This window comes from Macaca thibetana, chromosome 3 (genome assembly GCF_024542745.1).
Source record: "Macaca thibetana thibetana isolate TM-01 chromosome 3, ASM2454274v1, whole genome shotgun sequence".
Classification (NCBI taxonomy): Eukaryota; Metazoa; Chordata; class Mammalia; order Primates; family Cercopithecidae; genus Macaca; species Macaca thibetana.
In genome coordinates this window covers 18,282,355-18,306,747 of record NC_065580.1, presented here as the reverse complement: position 1 = coordinate 18,306,747, position 24,393 = coordinate 18,282,355, and the positions used below count along the sequence as shown (strand labels likewise).

Sequence of the window (24,393 nt, the reverse complement as noted above, 5' to 3'; positions counted from 1 at the left end):
GTTCACCTTGCCCGCTGCCTAGACAGAGCCGATTTATCAAGACAGGGGAATTGCAATAGAGAAGGAGTAATTCACACAGATCCGGCTGCACAGGAGACGGGAGTTTTATTCTTACTCAGGTCAGTCTCCCCGAGCATTCGGGGAGCAGAGTTTTTAAGGACAACTTGGTGGGTGGGGGAAGGCCAATGAGTGGAGAGTGCTGACTGGTTGGGTCAGAGATGAAATCTTAGGGAATTGAAGCTGTCCTCTTGCGCTAAGTTAGTTCCCGAGTGGGGGCCCAAGATCAGATAACCCGGTTTGTCGATCTGGGAGGTGTCAGTTGATCCATCAAGGGCAGGGTCTGCAAAATATCTTGAGCGCTGATCTTATGAGCAGTTTAGGGAGGGTCAGGATCTTGCAGCCTCCAGCTGCCGGACTCCTAAACCATACTTTCTAATCTTGTGGTTAATTTGTTAGTCCTACAAAGACAGTCTATTCCCCAGGCAAGAAGGAGGTTTGTTTTAAGAAAGGGCTGTTATCATCTTTGTTTTAAACTATAAAGTATAAACTAAGTTCCTCCCAAAGTTAGTTCAGCCTACGCCCAGGAATGAGCAAGGACAGCTTGGAGGTTAGAAGGAAGATGGAGTTGGTTAGGTCAGATCTCTTTCATTATCTGTTGTAATTTTGCAATGGCGCTTACAACCCAGTGGCCGAACCCGTCCCACTCATCTCCTGCGCCCCTCCCCTCCACCACAGCCCTCGGTGCCTGGGTTCCCTTCGCCTGCACCCCCGCCCGCCCCCGAGGCTCCGCCCCCGACGCGCCTCCCGCCCTCCACGCTCCGCCCCCAACGCTGCGCCCCGCCCTCCCGGTCCCGCCGCGCCCGCGCCGTGGGCTGGTGCCCGCTCCCCAGCTGTCTCGCACTGGCGCCTGGAAGCGCGGTGACCCTGCGGCTGCCCGGCCCCTGCCTCCGCCCGCGCGGCCCCGTCGCTCAGGTCGCGCGCGCCCGGGGCCTGGCTTCGCGTGGGTCCTGGCTCCTCCCGTTCCGCAGTTGGTGCGGTCTGACAGCCCCTTCCGTGCGGCTCGGCGCGGCCGGCGGGTGTCAGGCGGGGCGCGGGCCTCCGGCCTGAGGCCCTGCGAGGTGCGGGCGGGAGCGGGGCGCGGAGCCGGCTCGGATGGGCAGCTCCGCCAGCGGGTGCAGGGCCGGGCTTCGGCTTCACCGCAGCCTCGCCTGAGCGGGCGCCCCTGAAGTGGAGGGCGGGCTGCTTGGGCCGCGGGCCTCGGGAGGATGGTGGCGCCCTGGCGCGTCTCCGTCAGGGTTTGCCTGTCGCACCTGAGGTGCTTCGAGCTCAGACAGGGACTCAGCCTCCTGAGGCCCTCCGAGTGCCCTCGCGATGCCAGGCTCTGCTGGCTTCTGCTGGGTACTTTGCCCAAGGTCGTCTCCGTGTGCGGGGACGTGGGTGAGGGGGCCACTGACGTCCTGGGTCGGCAAAGGGTCCGCTGCAGCGCAGCGGCCGGCGCGGGGCTCGCTGAGAGCCTCCCCCGAGCGGGACCTCTGGGCGGCGTCTTCCTGCATCTCCGCCTCTGGCTTCGCGCCGGCGCTCTGTTGGTGAAATTCTTCCCCCTCCTTCTCCTCTACCCCCTCACCTACCTGGCTCCCAGCGTCTCCACCCTCTGGCTCCACCTGCTTCTGAAAGCCACCGAGACCTCAGGCCCAACCTACATCAAACTGGGCCAGTGGGCCAGCACCCGGCGCGATCTGTTTTCCGAGGCTTTCTGTGCCCAGTTTTCCAAGCTGCATGTCCGAGTGACCCCCCACCCGTGGGCTCACACTGAGCGCTTCCTTCGGCAGGCTTTTGGGGAGGACTGGGGGAGCATCCTCTCTTTTGAGAACCGGGAACCTGTGGGCTCAGGCTGCGTGGCCCAGGTGTACAAAGCCTACGCCAACACTGCCTTCCTGGAGACTGACAGCGTCCAGAGACTTGGCAGGGCCTCCTGTCTGCCGCCCTTCCCAGATGCTGGGGCAGTCGGGGGCCTGAGAGAGCTCTTTGGATACCTTGGAAATGGCCGGAAACCTCCAGGAAATCTCGCAGACCAGTCGTTTCTAGAAAGGCTGCTCCTCCCTGAAGCTGACCTGGTTGGATCAAACGCAGGGGTGTCTCAGGCTCAGGTCCCTGGCCACCAACTTGAGCCAGGTCACCTCATCCCCGTGGCAGTGAAAGTAAGTGCTCTGAGAGCTCACAGCTCACCTCTCCACTGAGCTTTCTCAGATCAGAAACACCCGCCATGCAAATCGCCCCCACGTTTATTTCTATTTGCCTTACCAATATCTGAGAGCTTATTTCATGCAAGCTGTTTCATTTATTGGCTTGAAGTGGTGCTGTGAATAATCTGATAGAGGAAAATGAAGTGGGTCTGGAGTGAACTAGCTGCTTGGAAGTCAGGACCACATTCTCTTTCCTTTGATGAGAAACCACCTGGCTCTTCCTTGGATGGTGGGACCCAGCCCTGGCTGGGTAAAATGTGTCCAGCGGATTTCTCCTCCTGTCTCACGGTTCCTCTTTCCGACAGGTGTTACACCCTGGCCTGCTCGCTCAGGTGCATATGGACCTGCTGCTGATGAAGATTGGCAGCCGAGTCCTCGGACTTTTGCCAGGCATCAAGTGGCTTAGCTTGCCTGAGATTGTGGAGGAATTTGAGAAGCTGATGGTCCAACAGGTGAGTTCTCCTCCCCTCAGCTGTAACTAGCACCTAACATAGTTCTTGCCATTAGCTGCTGCTTAGTAAATGTTGAATGAATAATTTTCCGGTATGTCATAGCTCATGTGATGTGTTAGAGCTGGTAACACTAGCTGATAAAACAGAGAACACCCAAATCTCAGTGGCTTAATGCAACGAGTTAAGTTTTTGCTTATATCAAAATTCTGGCCGAGAGTGGTGGCTCATGTGTGTAATCCTAGCGCTTTGGGAGGCTGAGGCGGGTTGATCACTTGAGGCCAGGAGTTCGAGATCAACCTGGCCAATATGGTGTAACACTGTCTCTACTAAAAATACAAAAATTAGCTGGGCGTGGTGGTACATGCCTGTATTCCCAGCTACTCAGGAGACTGAGGCATGAGAATTGCTTGAACCTGAGACGGAGGTTGCAGGGAGCTGAGATCGCACCACTGCACTCCAGCCTGGGCGACAGAGCGAGACTCCATCTCAAAAGAAAAAAACAAAAAACAAAGTTCTATGCAGGTGAACTGAGGCAGAGAAAGGGAGCTCTTTATTTTATTGTTTTAAAAATAGAGACAGGGTCTTGCTATGTTGCCCAAGCTGATCTCGAACTCCTGGGCTCAAGCCATTCTCCCTCCTCCGCCTTCCAAAGTGCTGAGATAACAGACCTAAGCCACCGTGCCCGGTCAAGAGAGGAAGCTCTACTCCCTAGTTTCAGGGGACTCAATTTCTTCCCAAGTTTGGCACTGCCTCCTTCGACATGTGTCATCTGGGGTCAGCGTGGATTGAAGGGAGAGGCCATGCAGGGTCACATAAGAGATTTTGTGGCCAGACCTGGAAGTGGCAAACATCGCTTCTTCCCCGTTCACTGATCAGAGCTTTAACCGCATGGGCCCAGTGTTAACTGTGAGCTTGGGAAACACCATCTTCCTTTGTGCCAGGGAGGAAAAGGAAATGATTCTGGTGGAGAGCATCTAGCATTATTTCTGCCATAATCACTGACTCCAGAGTGAGAAAATAATTAGCAAAGTCACACACCGTGCCTTTGTTCTGCTTTGATTCCAGGGCAAATTGAGTCAACAAGGACCTCCTTCATGCTCAGGGCCCTTGGGACATTTGTATAAGGATACAGACTTAGCAAACACACTGAGAGGTGGGGCTCCACGTAGGCACCTGTTGGCTCCTTGTTGGGTAGTGCAGAAATTGGCAGGTTTTCAGAAGCAACCTGCCAAGTCTTTGTTTAGAGCCTCTGATTTAAGATTTTAAGTCCTAGGGATTCATTCTAATGTTCAGAAAGTCTCTTAGTCTGTTCAGACAGAATACCATAAACTAAGTAGCTTACAAACAACAGAAATGTATTTCTCGAGGTTCTGGAGGCTGAAAATTCTAGATCAAGGCATCGGCAGATTTGGTGTCTGGTGAGGCCTCACTTTGTGGTTCATAATTGGCACCTTCTGTGTCATCACATGGTGGAAGGGGTAAGGGATCTGTCTTGGGTCCCTTGTGTAAAGGTGCTAATCCATTCATGCAGGCTCTGCTCTCATGACCTAATCACCTCCTAAAGGCCTCATCTCCTAATACCATCACCTTAGGGCTTAGCATTTCAACACAGGAATTTTGGGGGGACACAAACATTCATAGCTACAGAGCAATGTAATTGGATAATAAAAGCAAATTAAAACAGAGAAAATGGCATCAATTCCAACAACCATCTCTGCATTAATTCCTCTCAATCTTCCCACTCATCTGAGTTTCAGTTCCCCTTGCAGAAGTCTGACAGACATCATGTGGTTCCATCACTTCAAACTCACGTCTCTGAATTATACCCCATTTGCCTTAAAAAATCAGCTCTTCCTACTAAGCCTCTCTCCATCTGTCAGTAGTCCCATCACGTTCCTAGGCTGGAAACCTTAGAGTTGTGGGTCTGGATATAGTGTGTGAGTGTCTCTCCATTCATTTATAAATTTATGTAATAGTGACTAAAATCTCTGTTAGGGCTGGGTGCGGTGGCTCATGCGTGTAATCTCAGGACTTTGGGAGGCTGAGGTGGCTGGATTGCTTGATAGGAGTTTGAGACCAGTTTGGGCAACATGGTGAAACCTCATCTCTACTAAAAATACAAAAAATTAGCCAGGCATGGTGGTGCTTGTCTGTAGCCCAGCTACTCAGGAGGCTGAGGTGGGAGAATCGCTTGAATCTGGGAGGCAGAGTTTGCAGTGAACCATGATCACGCCACTGCACTCCAGCCTGGGTGACAGAGGGAGACCCCATTTAAAAAAAAAAAACAAAAACCAAACTCTGTTAGAAGCTGGTAAACAAAGAAAACAAGTGAGCTTTCCTATCCTTAAGAAAGACAGTCAGGGCCAGGCACAGTGGCTTACACCTGTAATCCTAGCACTTTGGGAGGCAGTGGCAGGTGGATCACTTGAAGTCAGGAGTTCAAGACCAGCCTGGCCAACATGGCGAAACACTGTCTCTACTAAAAATACAAAAATTAGCCGGGCATGGTGGCACACACCTGTAATCCCAGCTACTCGAGAGGCTGAGGCAGGAGAATCACTTGAACCCGGGAGGCGGAGGATGCAGTGAGCCAAGATCACGCTTTTGCACTCCAGGCTGGGCAACAGAGCAAGCCTCCATCTGAAAAAAAAAAAAGAAAGACAGTTAGCCCTCTGTCCATGGGTTGTGTATCCCTGGATTCAATAAAAAATGTAGTTAGGTATATGATAGTTGCATCTGTATTGAACATGTATAGACTTTTTTTTTCTTGCATTATTCCCTTAACAATGCAGTTTAACAATGATTTACAGAGTGTTTAGGTTGTGTTAGGTATTATAAATAATCTAGAGATGATTTAAAGTATGTGGGAGGATATGCATAGGTTATATGCAAATACTATGCAATTTTAAGTCAGGGACTGAGCCATCTGGTATCTGAGGGAGGCCCTGGAAGCAATGAACCTGAGCCTGGCTGAACCTGAGCATGGTTCAGCAGGGCTCGGAGGAGGACGTGGTTGCTGTCCTTGGCTTGAGCTGCGTATTGAAAGGTGACTGGTGTTTGCAGTTGGACCAAGTGGGGGAATAACATTCCAATCAGAGGCAGTAAAGAAGCCAGAGGAGAGCTGGGGGTGTTAGCCACTCTGGGATGTTGAGCACTCTGTGGAGTTGGGTGAGGCCAGGTCTTGGGTGGTAAAAGGAAGGGGAAGGTGCCATGAGAGATGGACCTGGACAGAGAAGTAGGGGCCAAATCATGACCCACCTGGATGCCATTCTAAGGAGTGCAGACTTCACCATGAAGGTGATGGATCGGAGGGGAAGGATGAGTCAAGGAGCACACCCGAGGCACCTCTGTTTGAGCTCAGGTGACGGGATCTGAGGGCATGTGCCTTGGGAATGGCATTGTGGGAGAGGGACTGATCTGAGGGCGGTGAGGTCTGCAGACTTGATGGCACTGGGCCGTTGCTGTGCACGGACGGGAAGAGAGAAGGCGTGATCTGGGGACTCAAAGGTGACTGAATGTGTGGGGATGGTGAAGGGAAATTCCATTTAGATGTTGAGCTTCAGGGTCTCTGGGCTCCCACCGGGCCACATCCAGGTGTCATTGGATATGTCACTCTGGAGGCTGGCATTGAGATCTGACCTGGGGATCAAGGTGCTGTCAGAGGAGGCACCGGCTGAGGGCTTGGTGGATGTCAAGGGGGCACACACGCTGACTTCAGTCAGGAGAAAGGACATCAGCTCCTGGGGGTACAGGAGACCCGGCCAAGACAGGACAGTGAGAGGCAGCAGGGACGCCGGGAGAGTGAAGGGCAGGTGCCAGAGAAAGAGCCACCACGAAGAGCCAGGTCAGCAGCAGCACCAGCCCCGGATGCCCACAGAGGTTGATGATAAACCTGGAACTGGTCCTTTGGGTCTGTTGAGTGGTGGCTGGGGAGAGTAGCGGTGGCAATGTTGATGCGGTGGGTGGAGAGCTGCTGTGAGACGGGGAGCCCTGTGTGGAAGTGGCTACAGCATGCTGGCCCTCATGGAAAGAGAGGGCTGGGGGCTGGGCCTAGAGAAGCCAGATCCCAGGGAGACGGAGAAGGGACCCGTGGGCTGGTGTGAAGCAGACGGGTGGCAAGGGCGAGAGTAGCGGAGAAGCAGTACAGCCCAAAGCCCACCAGGGCACCTGCTGTCTGCAGCCTCCAGGAATTCACACAGAGATCTGGGATTGTTGGGGCAGGCTGTAGCCCACGGATTTTGCCTCCTGAGTTTCTGGACAAGTCCTGTGGGGCAAGCTGGTGGGGAAGGTGGGGTGGATCTCATGACTTGCCGGCTCCTTGGCATTGCAGATGTCAGTGTGACTGTGCCCAGACTAGCCCTCCTTTCTGTTCATTTCTCTGTAGATCGACCTGCGTTATGAAGCTCAGAATCTAGAACACTTCCAGGTCAACTTCCAGAATGTGAAAGCTGTCAAGTTCCCCACCCCTCTGCGCCCCTTTGTCACCAGGGAAGTCTTGGTGGAAACGTATGAAGTAAGAGTGGTGGCTTTGCCTGGCCATACCTTTCGCTTGCCACTTGCAGTGGGGTCGTCTCCAGCCCACAGAAAGGCTTCAGTCTGGAGAGAGGATGGGATTTGTGTGGTAAAATTGTGAGGAGCTGGGACGTGTTGGCCTCGGGGGTGGGGGAGGCAGTGTTGTAGTGAGGTAGCTGAGAGCACTGGGTGTGGCCCGACCTCCTAGATTTGAAAATCTACTCTCCCGTTTTATTAGCTAGTGACCTGCCTTACAGGATTGTCTCAGGAGTAAATGACACACTGAATGCAAAACGAGGAGCTGGGCACAGAGAAAGTGCTGAACAACCTTGTGTCATCTCACTTGCCCTAGCTATCCTCTACTCTAGTTCAGCCTTCTCTCTCTCTTTTTTTTTTTTGAGACAGAGTCTCACTCTGAAGCCCAGGTTAGAGTGCAGTGGCATGATCTCAGTTCACTGCAACCTCCGCCTCCCAGGTTCAAGTGATTCTCGTGCCTCAGCCTCCCAAGTAGCTGGGATTACAGGTGCGTGCCACCACACCTGGCTAATTTTTGTATTTTTTAGTAGAGATGGAGTTTTGCCACGTTGGCCAGGCTGGTCTTGAACTCCTGACCACAAGTGATCTGCCCGCCTCGGCCTCCCAAAGTGCTGGGATTACAGGCGTGAGCCACTGCACCCAGCCCAGCCTCCTCTTTACAGATGGTGATGTGAGATTCAGGGAATCTCATGAACATGACGTGAACCACGCAGTGTTCCTAGCTGTGTGAACTTGAGCAAGCTGCTTAACTTCTCTGGGCTTTGATGCCTTCATTTGTTAATTAGGGATAACAAGATCTATCTCCATGGGTTGTTTTGACAATTTTTTTTTTTTTGAGACAAGGTCTTGCTCTCTTGCCCAGGCTGTGGTACAGTGGCATGATCTCGGCTCACTGCAGCCTCCACCTCCTGGGCTCAAGTGATCCTTCCACCTCAGCCTCCCAAGTAGCTGGGACCATAGGCACAAGCCACCATGTCTGACTAATTTTTGTATTTTTTTGTAGAGCCTGAGTTTCACCCCGTTGCCTAGGCTGGTCTCAAACTCCCGAGTTCAAGTGATCCTCCTGCCTTGGTTTCCCAAAGTGCTAGGATTATAGGTGTTAGCCACCACACCTGGCTACTTTTTTTTTTTTTTTTTTTTTTTGTAGAGATGGGGTCTCCTTATATTGCCCAGATCCCCACTGGCTGATTCTTGCCCAGAAACCAATTCTCTGATGCCCGCCCCTATTGTTTCAGGACATCACATCTCTTATCTTCAGTAGCAGGATTGATAAGTTTCCTTTCCAGTAAACCTATGTGACTTGTCATCCTTCTGATAGCTGTTATAGGAGGGAATGTAAAGAAGTTCAAATCAATGTGTGGATGACAGATTTTTGTTTTGTTTTGTTTGAGACAGAGTCCCTGTCACTCAGGCTAGAGTGCAGTGGCGCAGTCTCAGCTCACTGAAACTGTGACTTTCCGAGCTGAGGTGGTTCTTCCACCTCAGCCTCTTGAGTAGCTGGGACCACAGTTGTGCACCACCACCCATGGCTAATTTTGGTATTTTTTGTAGAGATGGGGTTTTACCATGTTGTCCGGGCTGGTCTTGAATCCCTGGGCCAAGCGATCCACCCACGTTGGCCTCCCAAGGTGCTAGGATTACAGGTGTGAGCCACTGCACATGGCTGAATGACAGATGGGTTCTAGGAAAGGAAGAACTCTTTGGGTTACTTCCTAATCAGTGAGAAGTCAGTGCTGTAGTGCCACGTGGGAGGAGGAGCCGGCATCACAGGCTGGCTGGGATTAAGCTGTTCTCTCCCTGGTCTTTCTGAAGGAGAGTGTGCCTGTGTCCAGTTACCAGCAGGCAGGAATTCCTGTGGACTTGAAGAGGAAGATCGCACGGCTGGGGATCAACATGCTCCTGAAGATGGTGAGCTCATGGCTGGAGTGGGCTCAGGCCCAGCATGTGGTCAGCTTGCAGATGGGGAGTGGGCTGGGACTCTGGCTATCTGGGTGGGAAGGAGAGCCAAGCAGCAAGCTGCCAGGTTGAGAAAGTCTGTCCTAGAAAGAGTGGAGGCTACCATAAATGGCCATATGTCCATGGTGTCTGTGAAGCACTTTTTTTTTTTTTTTTTTTTTTCCTTTTTTAAGATAGGGTCTCATTCTGTTGCCCAGGCTGGAGTACAGTGGCAAAATCTCCACGCACTACAGCCTCAACCTCTTGGGCTCAGGTGATCCTCCCTCCTCACTCCTCAGCCTCCTGAGTAGCTGGGACTACAAACATGAGCCACCAACCCTGGCTAATTTTAAAAATTGTTTTGTAGGGGCAGGGTCTCACTATGTTGTCCAGGGGAGTCTTGAACTCCTGGGCCCAAGTGATTCTCCCACCTTGGCCTCCCTCCCAAAGTGTTGGGATTACAGGCATGAGCCACTGTGCCCAGCCTCTTAAGTACTTTGTCAGTGGCTCAGGCTCTGTGTGCTGTGGGCAGAAGGGTGACCATGACCCAGTTCTGCCAGCATTGCCTGTAGTTTAGCGAACAGCTGAGACAATATCATATTTTAAATGCTGCTTTGCTCATTTGTTCAGCACATGTTTATTGAGCACCTGCTAGGTGCCAAGCACTGAATTAAGGGCTGGGATTACAGTAGTGAGCAAAATAGACACAATTACAATGCTCATGACATACTGTTCCTTGGGAAGACAGGCTACGACTAAGTCACTGATTTATAGGGATAGGTGCAGGGTGCCAAAGGGTCATTTCGGAGGGGCTTATGCTAACCCAGGGATTCACTCAGGAAGTGGCTCCATCTTGGCTACAGTGTGAAGGTCTAGGTGTCACTGCATAAGGACAGGTGGCAGGGAGTTGTCCAGAGAGAACAGCTTTTGCCGAGGCCTGGGTGAGCTACTGCATGATGCCCTTGGAGAGATGAAAGCACTTAGTATGGCTTGCAAGAGAGTTTGAAGGAGGAGCAGTGATTGCTGAGGCTGAGGAGGTGAAAGGGGCCTGATCACGAAGGGTCTAGTAAATATATGAAAGAGTTTGGACTTTAATCCAAGGGCAGATAAGTTCATTTTGAAGCTTTTTGCCCTTAACTTTAAAAAATTGAATTCCAATAATATTTAAATATAAGGTACTCAGATCTTAAATGATGCTTAGTGAATTTTTAAAAAGCATCCCAGTGCCCAGATTAGGACATAGGAGAGTGTTGGCTGGGCGCAGTGGCTCGTGCCTGTAATCCCAGCACTTCAGGAGGCTGAGGCGGGGAGATTGCTTGAGCCCAGGGGTTTGAGACCAGCCTGAGCAACATTTCGAAACCCTGTCACTACAAAAAAAAAAAAAAAAACAACAAAAATTAGCACCAAAAATACAAAAACTACCACCATGAGGTGGTGGCAGTCCCAGCTACTCGGGAGACTGAGGCAGGGGAATTGCTTGAACCCAGGAGGCAGAGATTGCAGTGAGCTGAGATCACGGCACTGCACTCCGGCCTGGCGACAGAGCTCCATCTAAAAAAACAAAAACAAAAACAAAAAACCATAAAAAGACATAGGAGGTTTTTATGCTGAGGAATGCCCTAATGTCACAACCTCATGTCCGCTTCATGGAGTTGGAGCGGGAGGGTGAGACGAGAGTCAGGGGAGCCAGAAGGTAGATTTTGATTCTTGGACATTTGAACATGTTCAAGTGTTTCCACCTCCTAAGAACTCTTGGTAGGTTTTGTCTTTCCTGTATCTACCAGCGAGGATTCTGAAGGCCCCCCAGCTGAAGAAGGGCCTGGCTGCATCAGGAGGGCATTCTTTGTTTCACAAAGGCCAGAGCCGTGGTTTACAACAGGGTGGTTTTGTCTACCAGGGGACACCTGGTGATGTCTGGAGACATTCTTGGTTGTTATAGTTGGGGGTCGGGGGTGCTGCTGGCACCTGTCAGGAAGAAGCCAGGAGCTTACCACCCCAGAGTGCAGGGACGGCCGTCCCCACCCCCAGCAATAGACTGAGAAACCCTGGGCTGGAGGGATGGAGAAACTTACAGGCACAGGGACAGGATTTGATGGTGCTTCCAGGGGAAACCTTCTATTTCCTTGTGAACTAAGAGGGGCCATTGTTCTCTGCTGAGAGTAGGATGCAGAGGGTTGTGGGAGAGGAGGTTTAAAGAGAATAGAGAGGTTTGAAACTGCTGCCCTGGGACTAGAAAGAGCTACTTGGAAAATGTGGATGGTCGTCAGGAGGGGCAAGCCATGTTGGTGTGGGAGAGGCAGAGGGGGTGTTTTGCCTATTTGCAGTGTAGCCTGGGGGTTAGGAGCTGGGAGCCCAGAGCAGGATTTGTTTTGAGTTCAAATCTCAGCTTCCAGCTTACTAGCTCGGGGCAGAGAGGAGTGTCTGGGGCCAGTTACTTAACCTTTGTCCTCAGGCTTCTTATCTTTCAAAAGAGGATAAGAAGTGCCTTCCTCATAGGGTCCGCATGATGGTTAAAGGAGTGGAAATTCCTAAGAAGCCACAGTGAGTCCTAAGCCACGCTAGTTATGGCTGCCTTTATTGGTAGTAATTGTGACCCAGCATTGTTAGCAGCCCCCATGCAGGACCAAAGGAAGAAGATCTTAGATTGTTGGGGGTCTGGTCTTTCTGGTGGTTGGGACGGAGGACAGTGGTTGAAGGGATGGATGACAGGAATAGGTGACAGGGTCGAGGTGGATAGGGAGGAAGAATACCTAGGTCTCAGAGGCAAAGAATCATGGTAGCGAAGACCCAGGCATGTGGTGAGAGCTGGAGAATGAATTGAGGAGTCAGAGATGGAGCTGTGGGTGGAGGCACATTTGGAGTCCCCGCAGCAGGGTCGCTCAGAACAGGTGGAGTCCTGCAGGCTGACAGCACGCACGCACGTGCAGAAGGCTGAGAGCCGTTTTAGGGGTAGGCTCAGGTGACTCCTCTCCAACCCCAACTCCACTCCATCCCAGGGCCTGTGGGATGGGGAGTCAGCAGCTCCCACCCCTCTGGCTCCTGGAGAAGCAGGATTGTTGAGGCACACCTAGGTTTCAATTCAGTAGTTGCAGTTAGAACCTAGTGGCAAGAGGACTTTGTCCACAGGAACAGGGCTCCAAGGGGCACAAGAGGGATGTAGCCAGGGGAGAAGCAGCATGAAGCAGCACCAGGAGAGGAGAGAGGATGAGAGGGCTCCAGTTTTGGGGTCAGGATCGGGGCATGAGACCCTGGGTGGAGCTGAAGGCAAGGTTCCAGAAGATTCAGAAACTTAAAAAAAAACAAACAAACTGATTTACAGCAACATTCTATAAAGTGCATAGATCTTAAATTATGCTCAGTGAAATTTTAAAAGTATACCAGGCCAGGCCAGGCATGATGGCTCACTCCTGTAATCCCAGCACTTTGGGAGGCTGAGGCGGGCAGATCACTTGAGGTCAGGAGTTCAGACCAGCCTGGCCAACGTGGTGAAACCCATCTCTACTAAAACTACAAAAAATTAGCCAGGTGTGGTGGTGCCTGCCTGTAGTCCCAGCTACTTGGGAGGCTGAGGCAGGAGAATCGCTTGAACCCAAGAAGTGGAGGTTGCAATGAGCTGAGATCAGACCATTATACTCTAGCCTGGGCAACAGAGTGAGACTCAGTCTCAGAAAGAAAAAAAAAAAGTATACCAGGGCCAAGATTAGTGACCTACTTAGGAGGCGCTAGCCTTGCTGGAGGGTCAGCCCAGCCTTTGGTGACCATGTCCTGCAGGTGTGCAGGTTCCAGCCCCCTAGGTCCCAGGATTTTCACATGGGTAGCAGCTTCCCTTATCCCTACCAAAGCTACAATCTGGATTAGGACAGTCCTTTCATGGTCTGCCGCCATGAGGGATGGGGTCTATGGCCTGGATCTACAGGGAGGAGGGATCCATGGTGCTTGGGGCCCTGTGTCAGCTGGAAGCAGTCCCGAGAGCCCATCCACCAGCAGCTGTTCTGCTCCTGCCTTGGTCTCTCCTCTCATCTCCTGTGGAAGGATTGCTGGGGTTTCTCTGACCTCTGAGATGACTGATTATTGGAGGCTGATTCCTGTTCCACAAGCCATGCCTGAATCCAACACAATCCCTGGGGGTTGCTGTCCAGTTTAGCAGGTTCAAAGCTGTGTCCTTCCTGCTCCTCCAATTCTGCATGCCAGTATGTCCTGAGAACTGTGTCCTCCTCCACAGAAGGGCTCTGTGTGCACGTGGCTGCTAGTGGCACTCGCTCTCACACCTCACTGATGTGGACAGGTTGAAGTAATGGAGGGAAAGTCTGATTTATGAGCTGTTTTTAAAGAAATGCAATTCTATGAGTTTTAAGAACATAGAGGTTTGGGGAAAATCTATTTTTTTTTTTTCTTTTTTTGAGATGGAATCTTGCTCAGTCGCCCAGGCTGGAGTGCAGTGGTGCGATCTTGGCTCACTGCAAGCTCTGCCTCCCGGGTTCACGACATTCTCCTGCCTCAGCCTCCCGAGTAGCTGGGACCACAGGCACCCGCCACCGTGCCCGGCTAATTTTTTTTTGTATTTTTAGTAGAGACGGGGTTTCACCATGTTAGCCAGGATGGTCTCAATCTCCTGACCTCGTGATCCACCCGCCTCGGCCTCCCAAAGTGCTGGGATTACAGGCATGAGCCACCGCGCCCGGCCGAAAGTCTTTAATAAGTAGCTAATTATTTTAGTTAGAATATTAATGATTCAACTCATAAAGTAAAAATAAGGCATTTCAAATGCAGTTTGGCCTTAGGCTTTTTATTTTATTTATTTTTATTATATATTTTTTGAGACGGAGTCTCGCTCTGTTGCCCAGACTGGAGTGCAGTGGCATGATCTCGGCTCACTCCAACCTCTGCCTCCCAGGTTCAAGCCATTCTCCTGCCCTGCCTCTACTTGGTAGCTGGGATTTATAGGCATGTGCCACCACGCCCAGCTAATTTTTGTATTTTTAGTAGAGGCAAGGTTTCACCTTGTTGGCCAGGCTGGTCTTTAACTCCTGACCTCAAGTGATCCACCCACCTCAGTCTCCCAAAGTGCTGGGATTACAGGCGTGAGCCACCACACCCAGCCTTATTTATTTATTTTTACAAGATGGGGTCCTGCTGTGTCACCCAGGCTGGGGTGCAGTGGCATGATCATAGCTCTTGAACTATGATCTTGAACTTGAGTAATCTTGAACTCCTGGGCTCAAGTGACCCTCCTTCATTGGCCTCCCAAAGTGCTGGGATTGTGTAAAGCCACTGAGACCAGCCCCTTTATAATCTTTTTAAAATGCTTTGAAAATAATTTTTATTTTGAAACTTTAACTTAGCTCATCCTGTACAAATTCTGAGTTGACATCTAAACAAGAAAGGTCTTTAGGACATGCACCTCTTTGTGGCTGATAGATTGCTGGGAATTTATTGTCACCCAGCAACTTTCTTTCTGTGTGGCTTGGTGGTGCTGTAGGGGTGACTCACTCATGAGCAGTGTGATCTCCTTCCAGATATTTGTGGATAACTTTGTGCATGCGGACCTTCACCCTGGAAACATCCTGGTCCAGGGTGCCGACAGCCTGTCCTCGAGTCGGGAGGCGCAGCTGCAGCAGGCGGACGTCTGTGACACTCTGGTGGTGGCCGTGCCATCTTCCCTGTGCCCACTGCGACTGGTGCTGCTGGATGCTGGCATTGTGGCGGAGCTGCAGGCCTCCGACCTGAGGAATTTCCGGGCAGTTTTCATGGCTGTGGTGATGGGGCAGGTGAGACTCACTGGGACCACAGAAGTTGGGGTGAATTTTTTTAAATTAAAAAAGTTGGTGAGGCATGGTGTCTCAGACCTGTAATCCCAGCACTTTGGAAGCCTGAGGCGGGAGGATTGCTTGAGCCCAGGAGTTCAAGGCCAGCCCGAGCAACATAGTGATACCCTGTCTCTATAAAAAATAAGAAAATAGGCCAGGCACAGTGGCTCATGCCTGTAATCTCGGCACTTTGGGAGGCCAGGGCGGGTCGATCACTTGAGGTCAGGAGTTCGAGTCCAGCCTGGCCAACATGGTCTCTACAAAAATACAAAATTAGCCGGGCATGGTGGCGTGCGCCTGTAATCCCAGCTACTTAGGAGGCTGAGGTAGGAGAATCGCTTGAACTCCAGGGAGCAGAGGTTGCAGTAAGCTGAGATCAGGCCACTTCACTCCAGCCTGGGTGAAAGAGTGAGACTCCATTTCAAAAAAAAAAAAGAAAAGAAAAAGCCAGGCTTGGTGGTGTGCACCTGTGGTCGCAGCTACTTGGGAGGCTGAGGTGAGAGAATCGCTTGAGCTCAGGAGTTCAAGGCTGTGGTGAACTAGGATTGCACTGCTCTCCAGCCAGGGTGACAGAGAGAGACCTTGTTTTTATTTTAAAGTTTCAAAAAATTAATGGAGATGGGGTCTTGCTATATTGTGCAGGCTGCCTTGGGCTCAAGCCATCCTCCCATCTCAGCCTCCTGAGTAGCTAGGACTACAGGCTGGGTGGAGGGCAAATCTTTTGTACTCTGGGGAATGCCTCTGTCTCTGTCTTTTTTTTTGAGACAGAGTCTCACTCTGTCACCCAGGCTGGAGTGCCGTGGAGTGATCTCGGCTCACTGCAACCTTCACCTCCTGGATTCAAGCAATTCTCCTGCTATGCCTCCTGAGTAGCAGGGATTACAGGCACATGCCACCATGCCTGGCTACTTTTTGTATTTTTAGTAGAGATGGGGTTTCACCATGTTGGCCAGGCTGATCTCGAACTCCTGACCTCAGGTGATCCGCCTGCCTCAGCTTCCCAAAGTGCTGGGATTACAGGTGTGAGCCACTGCACCCGGCCGGAATGTCTCTGTCTTGACACAGGACAGGTCTCATTAGCCCAGTCATTCTTATCAATGCTCACACTTGCCAGCCTGCCGGAAACGAGTGGAGGGAGGCAGGAGGACAGGAGGCTAGGCTGCCCTTACGGGGCTTTCTGTTAGCAGGTGTTGGGTGCGAATCAGGCCAGTTCTGAGTGGCAAATGGTTTGGGACCATGGGAATAAACAAGTGCTGTTTCGTGTTAGTAATTTCTGGTCCTTCTCCAGCAAACATCCAGGTGGTCACCAGGAACGCTGGCTTCTTGACCAGATTATGGCTGCCCTTGGTGTGTGCTACCTGCTTCAAGGTGGCAGGCTGGTGAGATGTGACAGCATAGAGAACACAGCCTCTAAGTGGGGCACAGCATGCTGGCACGTCCGACGTGGGGACATGAGTAGTTTTTGCAGCCTCCCCTGTAATTCTGAGGGGCTGCAGTGGTTGAGAATGATTATTCAGAGAAAAGGCATTCGGCAAGGCCTCTGCAGAGTCAAGTGAAAGGACTACATCGAGGGTGACTGTGAGGAGATGCTCTGGCCAGCTGGCAAAGAATTCTCCAGCAAGAAGAACGCTGGAAAAAAGAGAACTGTGTTTTTTTTTGTTTTTTTTTTTAAAATTAATTAATTATTTTTTTGAGATGGAATCTCACTCTGTCACCTGGGCTGGAGTGCAGTGGCACAATCTCAGCTCACTGCAACCTCTACCTCTCAGGTTCAAGTAATTCTCCTGCCTCAGCCTCCCAGGTAGCTGGGATTACAGGCGTCTACCACCACGCCCGGCTAATTTTTCTATTTTTAGCAGAGATGGGGTTTCACCATGTTGGTCAGGCTGCCTTGAACTCCTGACCGCAGGTGATCCACCTGCCTCGGCCTCCCAAAATGTTGGGATTAAAACAGCAAAATGCAGGACAGTCCCCGCCTCCGAGAGGGCAAATCCAAAGCTGGGGCCTGAAGTTGGTTTGAAAGTGTCCCCTGGGCCAAGGTTAAGCACTGAGGTGCAGTGCAGCAGGAGTGGGGGCATTCCTCCCTGTGGGTTTGGGCAAAGGGAAAACGTCACAGCCCGAGGAGGAAGAGCCAAAAGCAAGATGCCAGAAAAGTCAGGGTGGAGCTGCTGAGATGAGAAAGACGCTTGGGCACCACGTCCAGGTTTATGCTCGCTCCACTCCAAGTCCCTTTTCTTTTGCATCTTTCAGGGCCAGAGAGTGGCTGAGCTGATCCTGCATCATGCCCGGGCCAGCGAGTGCAGGGATGTGGAGGGGTTCAAAACCGAGATGGCCACGCTGGTGACCCAGGCCAGGAAGAACACCATCACCCTGGAGAAGGTGGGCAGGTTACTTGCGGAACGGGGGCCGGGGTGTCCATACCTGGCCTGGGGCAGAGCAGATCCTGGGCCTAAGGGAGATCTCTTTACGAGGGGTGTGAGTGTTAAAGCAAAAAAAGAGCCACCCCACATCTTCCAGGCATGAGGAGGCCCGATGAAGTTCCTGGTGCTCAAGGGGGCCTCTTTGTGCAGTGCCACTTAGGAGGCTGCAGCTCCTTCCTCATCCAGGGTCACTGTTCATTTGGGGACAGCCAAGCACACAGGGAGGGAGGACTGTGGTCTCCAAGCAGCCAAATGATGTGCCCAATGCACATGTCCCTTATTTAAACCCAAGCCAGAGCCTGCTTTGTATTTTACACACAGTTCTAGCACATGTGACTGTTTTATCCCCAAGTTCATGGCCACATTAACAGGAATGGGTCAGACAAGGAGTGGCCACTGGCACGCTGGCCCTGCTGATCTAGTCTATCCAGGTGTGATTATTTTTTTAAATTTTTTTGAGACGGAGTCTTGCTGTGTCACCCAAGTTGGAGTGTAGTGGTGCGATCTTGGCTCACTGCAACCTCCACCTCCCAGGTTCAAGCAAATTCTCCTGCCTCTGGCTCCTGAGTAGCTGGGACTACAGGCATCCGCTACCACGTCCGGCTAATTTTTATATTTTTAGTAGAAATGGGGTTTCACCATGTTGGCCAGGCTGGTCTCGAACTCCTGACCTCAAGTGATCCTCCCGCCTTGGCCTCCCAAAGTGCTAGGATTACAGGCAGGTGTGATTTTTGTGGTTGCTTCAGGGATGGGGTGGGTGGGGCTCAAAAGCTTGTCCTCCAAAGGCCTCTGTGACCGAGTCTTGAGGTGGGAGTTGGGCTTGTGCTGGAGGAGTCCTTTCCAAGTTTGTCAGATGGTCCCTTTTGCGCTCACTGATGTATGTATGCCCTGGCGGGGGAGTGGGGTGGGATCCTGGGGCTGAGAGTGTGTGGGTGGTGGGAAAGAATCGGTTCTGGAAGGCTCTGTGGTCTGCATTAGCCTTTATTTTGTTTTTCCAGCTTCATGTGTCCAGCCTTCTCTCCAGTGTCTTTAAGTTGCTGATGACTCACAAGGTGAGGGCCAGTCAGAGAGGAGGTCTCTGGGGAAGGTGGGACGGGGCAGGGTGGGAGGGGAGGACACAGGGTAGTGGGAAGTGCTTCTATTATATGTTGTTTTTTTTTTTTTTTTTGAGACACAGTCTCACTCTGTTGCCCAGGCTCGAGTGCAGTGGCACAATCTTGGCTGACTGCAGCCTCTGCTTCCCGGGTTCCAGTGAGTTTCTTGCCTCAGTCTCCTTAGTAGCTGGGATTACAGGCACGCACCTCCACGCCTGGCTAATTTTTGTATTTTTTTTTTTTTTTCACTATGTTGGCCAGGCTGGTCTCAAACTCCTGACCTCAGGTGATCCACCCTTCTCAGCCTCCCAAAGTGTTGGGATTACAGGCATGAGCCACTGCGCCCGGCCTATTATATATTTTGAAGGCATTTTTAGTAACAAGCCATTTGCAACAAGTGCTTTGTAGCACAGTTAGTCTGTGTATCTGTCAAGTCGGTGTAGTCTAAGTATCTGTGACATTTAAATGTAGAAAAGTGTATTTTAAAATGTAGAAACAGCCTCTACCTCTGGCTTTTCATGTCTTTCCCTCCTTGGTTCACATTCTTGATGCTTGTGTTAATGTAAATCATGCTTAGCTCTTTCCTGGTGGAATGAAGTCCTGGGGTCCAGGGTCCACTTGAGAGGGTCATGCCTCGTGTCCTGGTGCTTTCAGAGACCCTAGCAGGACTGTTGTGGCCCCTGCCTGGCTGCTGCAGTCTATTAGAGGGAGCTGGCCTCATGGTTCATCTTAGCCTGTGTCCTGGCTCTGTTGCCTTGTCATGGAGCCTAGTCTCGGGCACTCTTTAAACTAAGGCTGCTGGCCAGGGGTAAGCAGTGTTGAAGGTGGAGAAGGGAGGACCTTGTCGGAAGATGGCCCTTTCCATTGCATCTGTTGAGGGTCTACATTCTAAGAAGGAAACATTACGTGGAAATGGCAGCAGCTGGCAAGAATAATAACACAGAAGTAAGAGCCAGAAAGGAGCTTTGTGTCTGCTCTGGCCCCTTCATCCTGCAGTGGGTATGCTGGAGGACAGGTGGGCAGCTCATCTGGTCGACCTCACAGCAGAGCCAGGGTTTGTCATAGGACCCAGGACCCAGGCCAGGTGCTGGCTCTGCTGCTCCCACAGTGCTCTGCAATAGCCATGTGCTTGGGACTCAACTGAGATACAGACCGAAGGGTCCCTCAGGACTGACGGGAGCAGTTAGGGCCCCCAGGAGTGATGGGAGCAGTTAGGGCTGCCACTGGTGTGTGTGTGAAGCTCACCATCTGGGAAAGGCCAGGTGCTTTCCACACACCTCAGCTCAATCTCAGGACAGTCCCACAGGCGGGTAGGAGCCCCACGGTTTTGTCCCCACCAGGAGACGGAGGACAGAGGTTAAGTAACTATCCATGTCCTGTGCATGGTGAAGCCACAGTCTGGACCCCTGTCTCTCTAACTCCAGAGCTTGGGCTGGCTTTGTTGGTGGGGTTTTTTGTTTGTTTTTAGTTTTTGGTGAAAAACTTTTTTATGCTTTCTAAAACTTTGGCAAAGTTCTGTTGTAAAAACAGCTTAAGTGTTGCCTTAGTCTTAGGGGAGAGCCTCAACCATTGCTAGCGAGTGGCTCAGGGAGGAACAGGAATGGATGTGCACTCTTGGGAGCTGAGAGCACGGGGCCTGGAGCAGGCGGAAAGGCTCACGTCAGCCCCTTCGCCCAGCAGCGCTGACCTGTGCCAGCAGTTCTCAGCCCGCAGAGGCCGTGGTGATTGTACTTACAGGGCTGTGCTGTGGCCCCCTCTGCTTGCCCTGTGGTACCGCCCTTAGCTATATGACATCTATTAGTATCCAGTTTATCCCCTCAGTGTTCCAAGAGGCAGGCACCAAAGCTGAGAGGCCGAGCAGCTCACCTGTGGCCACATGGGCCGAGCCCCCGCCTGCTGCTGGGTCCTCCTGCCTCCGTGGCTCACTCTGAACATCTGCTCCCCACATAGTTTGGGGCATGGTGGGTGAGGGGCCTTGAGTGTTTGCTGCTGCTGTTCCTAGGATGGAAGAGCAGACAGAGGGTCTAGGGCAGCTACTGCATTCTAAGCACTTCACTAGGCACTTAAGTTTGAAAACATTTACAAATTTTTCATTGTGATGAAAAACACAGAAAATTTACCCCCCAACCCTCTCCAGACGCATAGTATAGCATTGTGCAAATTGACTAGCTCCCCATTCCCCTCTCCACCCAGCCCTGGGAACCACCATGCTGTTTTATGTTTCCATGATTTTGGCTACTCTAGATATTTCATATAAGCGGAATTATACAGTATATTGTCCTTTTGTGATTGGCTTGTTTTACTCAATATAGTGTCCCCAGGTTTCATCCATGTTGTAACATGTGACAGGATTTCCTTTTGAGACAGGGTCTCACTCTTTCGCCAGGCTGGAGTGCAGTGGTGCAATCTTGGCTCACTGCAACCTCTGCTTCCTGGGTTCAAGCGATTCTCGTGCCTCAGCCTCCCAAGTAACTGGGATTACAGGCACCCGCCACCATGCCCAGCTAATTTTTGTATTTTTAGTAGAGATGGGGCTTTGCCATGTTGGCCAGGCTGGTCTCGAACTCCTGACCTCAGGTGATGCGCCCGCCTCGGCCTCCCGAAGTGCTGGGATGACAGGTGTGAGCCGCCGCACCCGGCCTGTTACTCTGTTGATGTTCACTGGGTTGTTTCCACTGCTCGGTTGTAGTGAATAACGCTGCAGTGAACATGAATGTGTAAATACCTTTCCAAGATCCTACTTTCAAATTTTAGAAAAGTTTTAAAAATGTTTAATGTAGCCAGTAAAGTCTATAAATTGTATTCTGGCTTTCCAATTTTTAAACATATACCCCAAAATGGGTTTTCTGGATCCTATGGTATGTTTTTAGTTTTTGAGGAACTTCCATAGGAGCTGTACCATTTTATATGCCCACCAACAGTACAGAAGAGGTCGTTTTCTCATCCTCACCCACAGTTGTCATTTTGTTTTGTTTTTCATGGCCATCCTAATGGGTGTGAGGTGATGTCTCATTGTGGTTTTGATTGCATTTCTCTACTGATTCATGATGTTGAACATCTTTTCATATGCCAGTTGGCCATTTATATAATATATCTTCCTTAGAAGAAATATCTATTCAGGTAGCACTTAATTTTTAAAAATAAAGTATTTGACAGTAACATAGAGGTAAAGGAATCCAATCCACACCAAGAACCCACCACCCAGCTTCAGAATGAAAGCATTCCCAGAGGTGTTGGAGCCCTGGGTTCCCAGCCGGACCAGAGCCTGTGTGGCCAGTCCGCCAGGCTGGAACTCCACAAGCTGCTCCTGGGCTCCACATGCTGCTGCTTCTGGATCAGCCCAACCCCCGACAACCTTCCAGCCCTTAATGGAGACAAATACTTTTAAATTTCTAACAAAGAATATTTCCCATGATTCAACCTTCCATTTCCTGACCTTCTGTCCACTTAAAAAGCAGATTCCTGTTCTTCTAGGTTTAAATCTGGCTCTATTCCTCCTCACTCAGTGGCCTTGAGCAAGTCATTGAACCTCTCTGAGCCACAGCTTCTTTCTCTATAGAATGGGGATAATGATGATACTTTTGAAGAACAGTTGAATAATCCATGTCAATTGCTATTACTACTAATCTGGCTCTGAAGGGATAGCTGTACCCTGTTTGAGCAGTCAATTGTGTATTGTCTCTTATTTGTTTTTTATTTTTTTGAGATGCAGTTTCACTCTCTTGCCCAGACTGGAGTGCAGTGGTGCAATCTCGGCTCACTGCAAGCTCCACCTCCTGGGTTCACGCCATTCTCCTGCCTCAGCTTCCCGAGTAGCTGGGACCACAGGTGCCCGCCACCATGCCCGGCTATTTTTTTTGTATTTTTAGTAGAGACAGGGTTTCACTGTGTTAGCCAGGATGGTGTCGATCTCCTGACCTCATGATCCACTCACCTTGGCCTCCCAAAGTGCTGGGATCACAGGCATGAGCCACCGCGCCTAGCCTGTGTGTTGTCTCTTAAAAAGGCTATTGTAGACCAGCTGACGTGGCTCCTGCCTCTAATCTCAGCACTTGGGGCGGCCAAGGTGGGAGGATTCCTTGGGGCCAGGAGTTCGAGATCAGCCTCGTCAACATTGCAAGACCCTCTGTTTACAAAAGAGTCCCAGTCTCAGGAGGCTGAGGCAGAAGGATCCCTTAAGTCCAGGGGCTCAAGGCTGCAGTGAGCTGTGATCTTGCCAGTGCACTCCAGCCTAGGTGACAGTGAGACCCTGTCTATAAAATACATACATACATACATACATACAGGTTACCATAGGTTTTGAAGAATGACTTGTATTTAAATGTATAGTGTCTGGGATGTGTGTGAAAGATTTATTTGGTCATTCATTCATACGCACAAATGGACACAAACCTAGAAAAGTATATTCTGCACCCCTAGATTTTTCCTTAGTGTGTCCAGTAGATGGGAGGCTGGGCGAGTAGATGAGATGGTTGGGGAGATGATGCGGTAGAGAACAGAATGTCAGGTAGATGGTAAACATCCCGTGGGCAGGTCTGAGGGGGGCTGAGAGTGGATAGCAAGGTGATTATCCAGGACACACGTCCCTGTATCAGTAGGTTCCGAGATGAACTGTTCTGTTTTTCTGTTCCAGGTAAAGCTTGAGAGCAACTTTGCCTCCATTGTATTTGCCATCATGGTGTTGGAGGGGCTTGGCCGCTCGCTGGACCCCAAACTGGACATCCTGGAGGCAGCGAGGCCCTTCCTCCTCACAGGCCCAGTGTGCCCTCCGTGATGGGGCAGTGGCCTGTGTGGGCCTTTGTCAAGAGCTGGAGGCCACTTCCAAGAGCCTCTCCTATGGCAGCTGGGATGTTTAAAATTGGGACACCAATTTCAAATGTGACCCTCCAGTGGTAGAAGGCACATCATGGCTTCCTCCGCTTGGTTTGAGGGTCTGTTCAAAAGCTTTGGGCCAATTAGGGAGTAAAAGGAGGGAAGGGGCCTATCCATTCCATTGTGGAAGCTGGGCCAGGTGCCAGGGACACTCTCCTTCAGGGAAAATGTTCTGTGTAGGAGGACGAATAAATTTATTTTGTTTTCCTGTTTTTCTCTTTTCTTGACCCGCTGTACTCCCTGGTCAGGTGGGTCCTGCTGGTAGTTCCCAGACTTTGATATTTAGGTTAGAAAATGCCATCAAGTCCTATTGCTCCTTAGTGTGTGTGTGTGCGCGCGCGTGCGCGCGCACACACACACACACACACAATTTATGTATAAATTTCCTGCAGGTGCTACCTGCCAGCATAAATATACACTTGGGGCAGATTTCATTGTACTTCAAATTATCTTGTTGGTAATTTTTAATAGATTTTGCCAACTCCTTGCTAACTTTTATTATGAGGTAAAACAAAACTGATGAAAGTGGCTGACATACTGGGCACATGAGCAGAACAGCTTGGCTACTTCCTTAACATGGCCCTGGGTTCACACGCTAGTCTGGAACTACAGTTTCTCTGCCACAGTGTCTGCACCTGTCCACTTGCAGGCATTAATTTTGGTGAATAGGAACAGAGTTAATATAACCAGTATGTCCTCTTCTCCATGGCAGTGCCCGGGGCATACCTGCAGTGACCACTGCCTGCCCCTCTCCGCCAGGCCCAACCATGGGCTTTCTTCTCAGAGCTGAGCTGATGTGGCCGGCTGGCAGACTAGGAGGGGCCTGGGGGTCAGCCTGGAGGGGGGATATTTGTAAAGCTTAATCTCTCTCTCTTTTTTTTTTTTTTAGGTAAAATCACATTTTATCCCTGCACCTTCATAGATTATATTGCTCGTCTTAGAGACCACTAGGCAGCGAATGGAGTCAAGCCCTTGTGCTCCCCAAAAGTCCTACCCTGACCACAGGACTAGTTTCTTCCATT

At 50.9% G+C, this 24,393-nt stretch overlaps 3 protein-coding genes across 52 annotated transcripts in view; all 3 read left to right on the top strand.

Moving 5' to 3' along the window:
• AGK (acylglycerol kinase) overlaps positions 1-24,393 on the top strand; it is a 985,672-nt gene that overhangs the window by 19,280 nt on the left and 941,999 nt on the right. The window lies entirely within an intron of this gene.
• The window catches only part of NDUFB2 (NADH:ubiquinone oxidoreductase subunit B2), a 1,166,996-nt gene that overhangs the window by 1,130,967 nt on the left and 11,636 nt on the right, over positions 1-24,393 (top strand). The window lies entirely within an intron of this gene.
• On the top strand, positions 885-23,579 carry ADCK2 (aarF domain containing kinase 2). Its single transcript, XM_050782246.1, has 8 exons — positions 885-2,198; positions 2,549-2,695; positions 7,080-7,208; positions 9,056-9,151; positions 14,695-14,946; positions 17,236-17,364; positions 18,404-18,457; positions 23,133-23,579. Exons 1-8 carry the CDS (start codon positions 1,266-1,268, stop codon positions 23,271-23,273), a joined length of 1,881 nt encoding a protein of 626 aa, XP_050638203.1. The 5' UTR covers positions 885-1,265; the 3' UTR covers positions 23,274-23,579.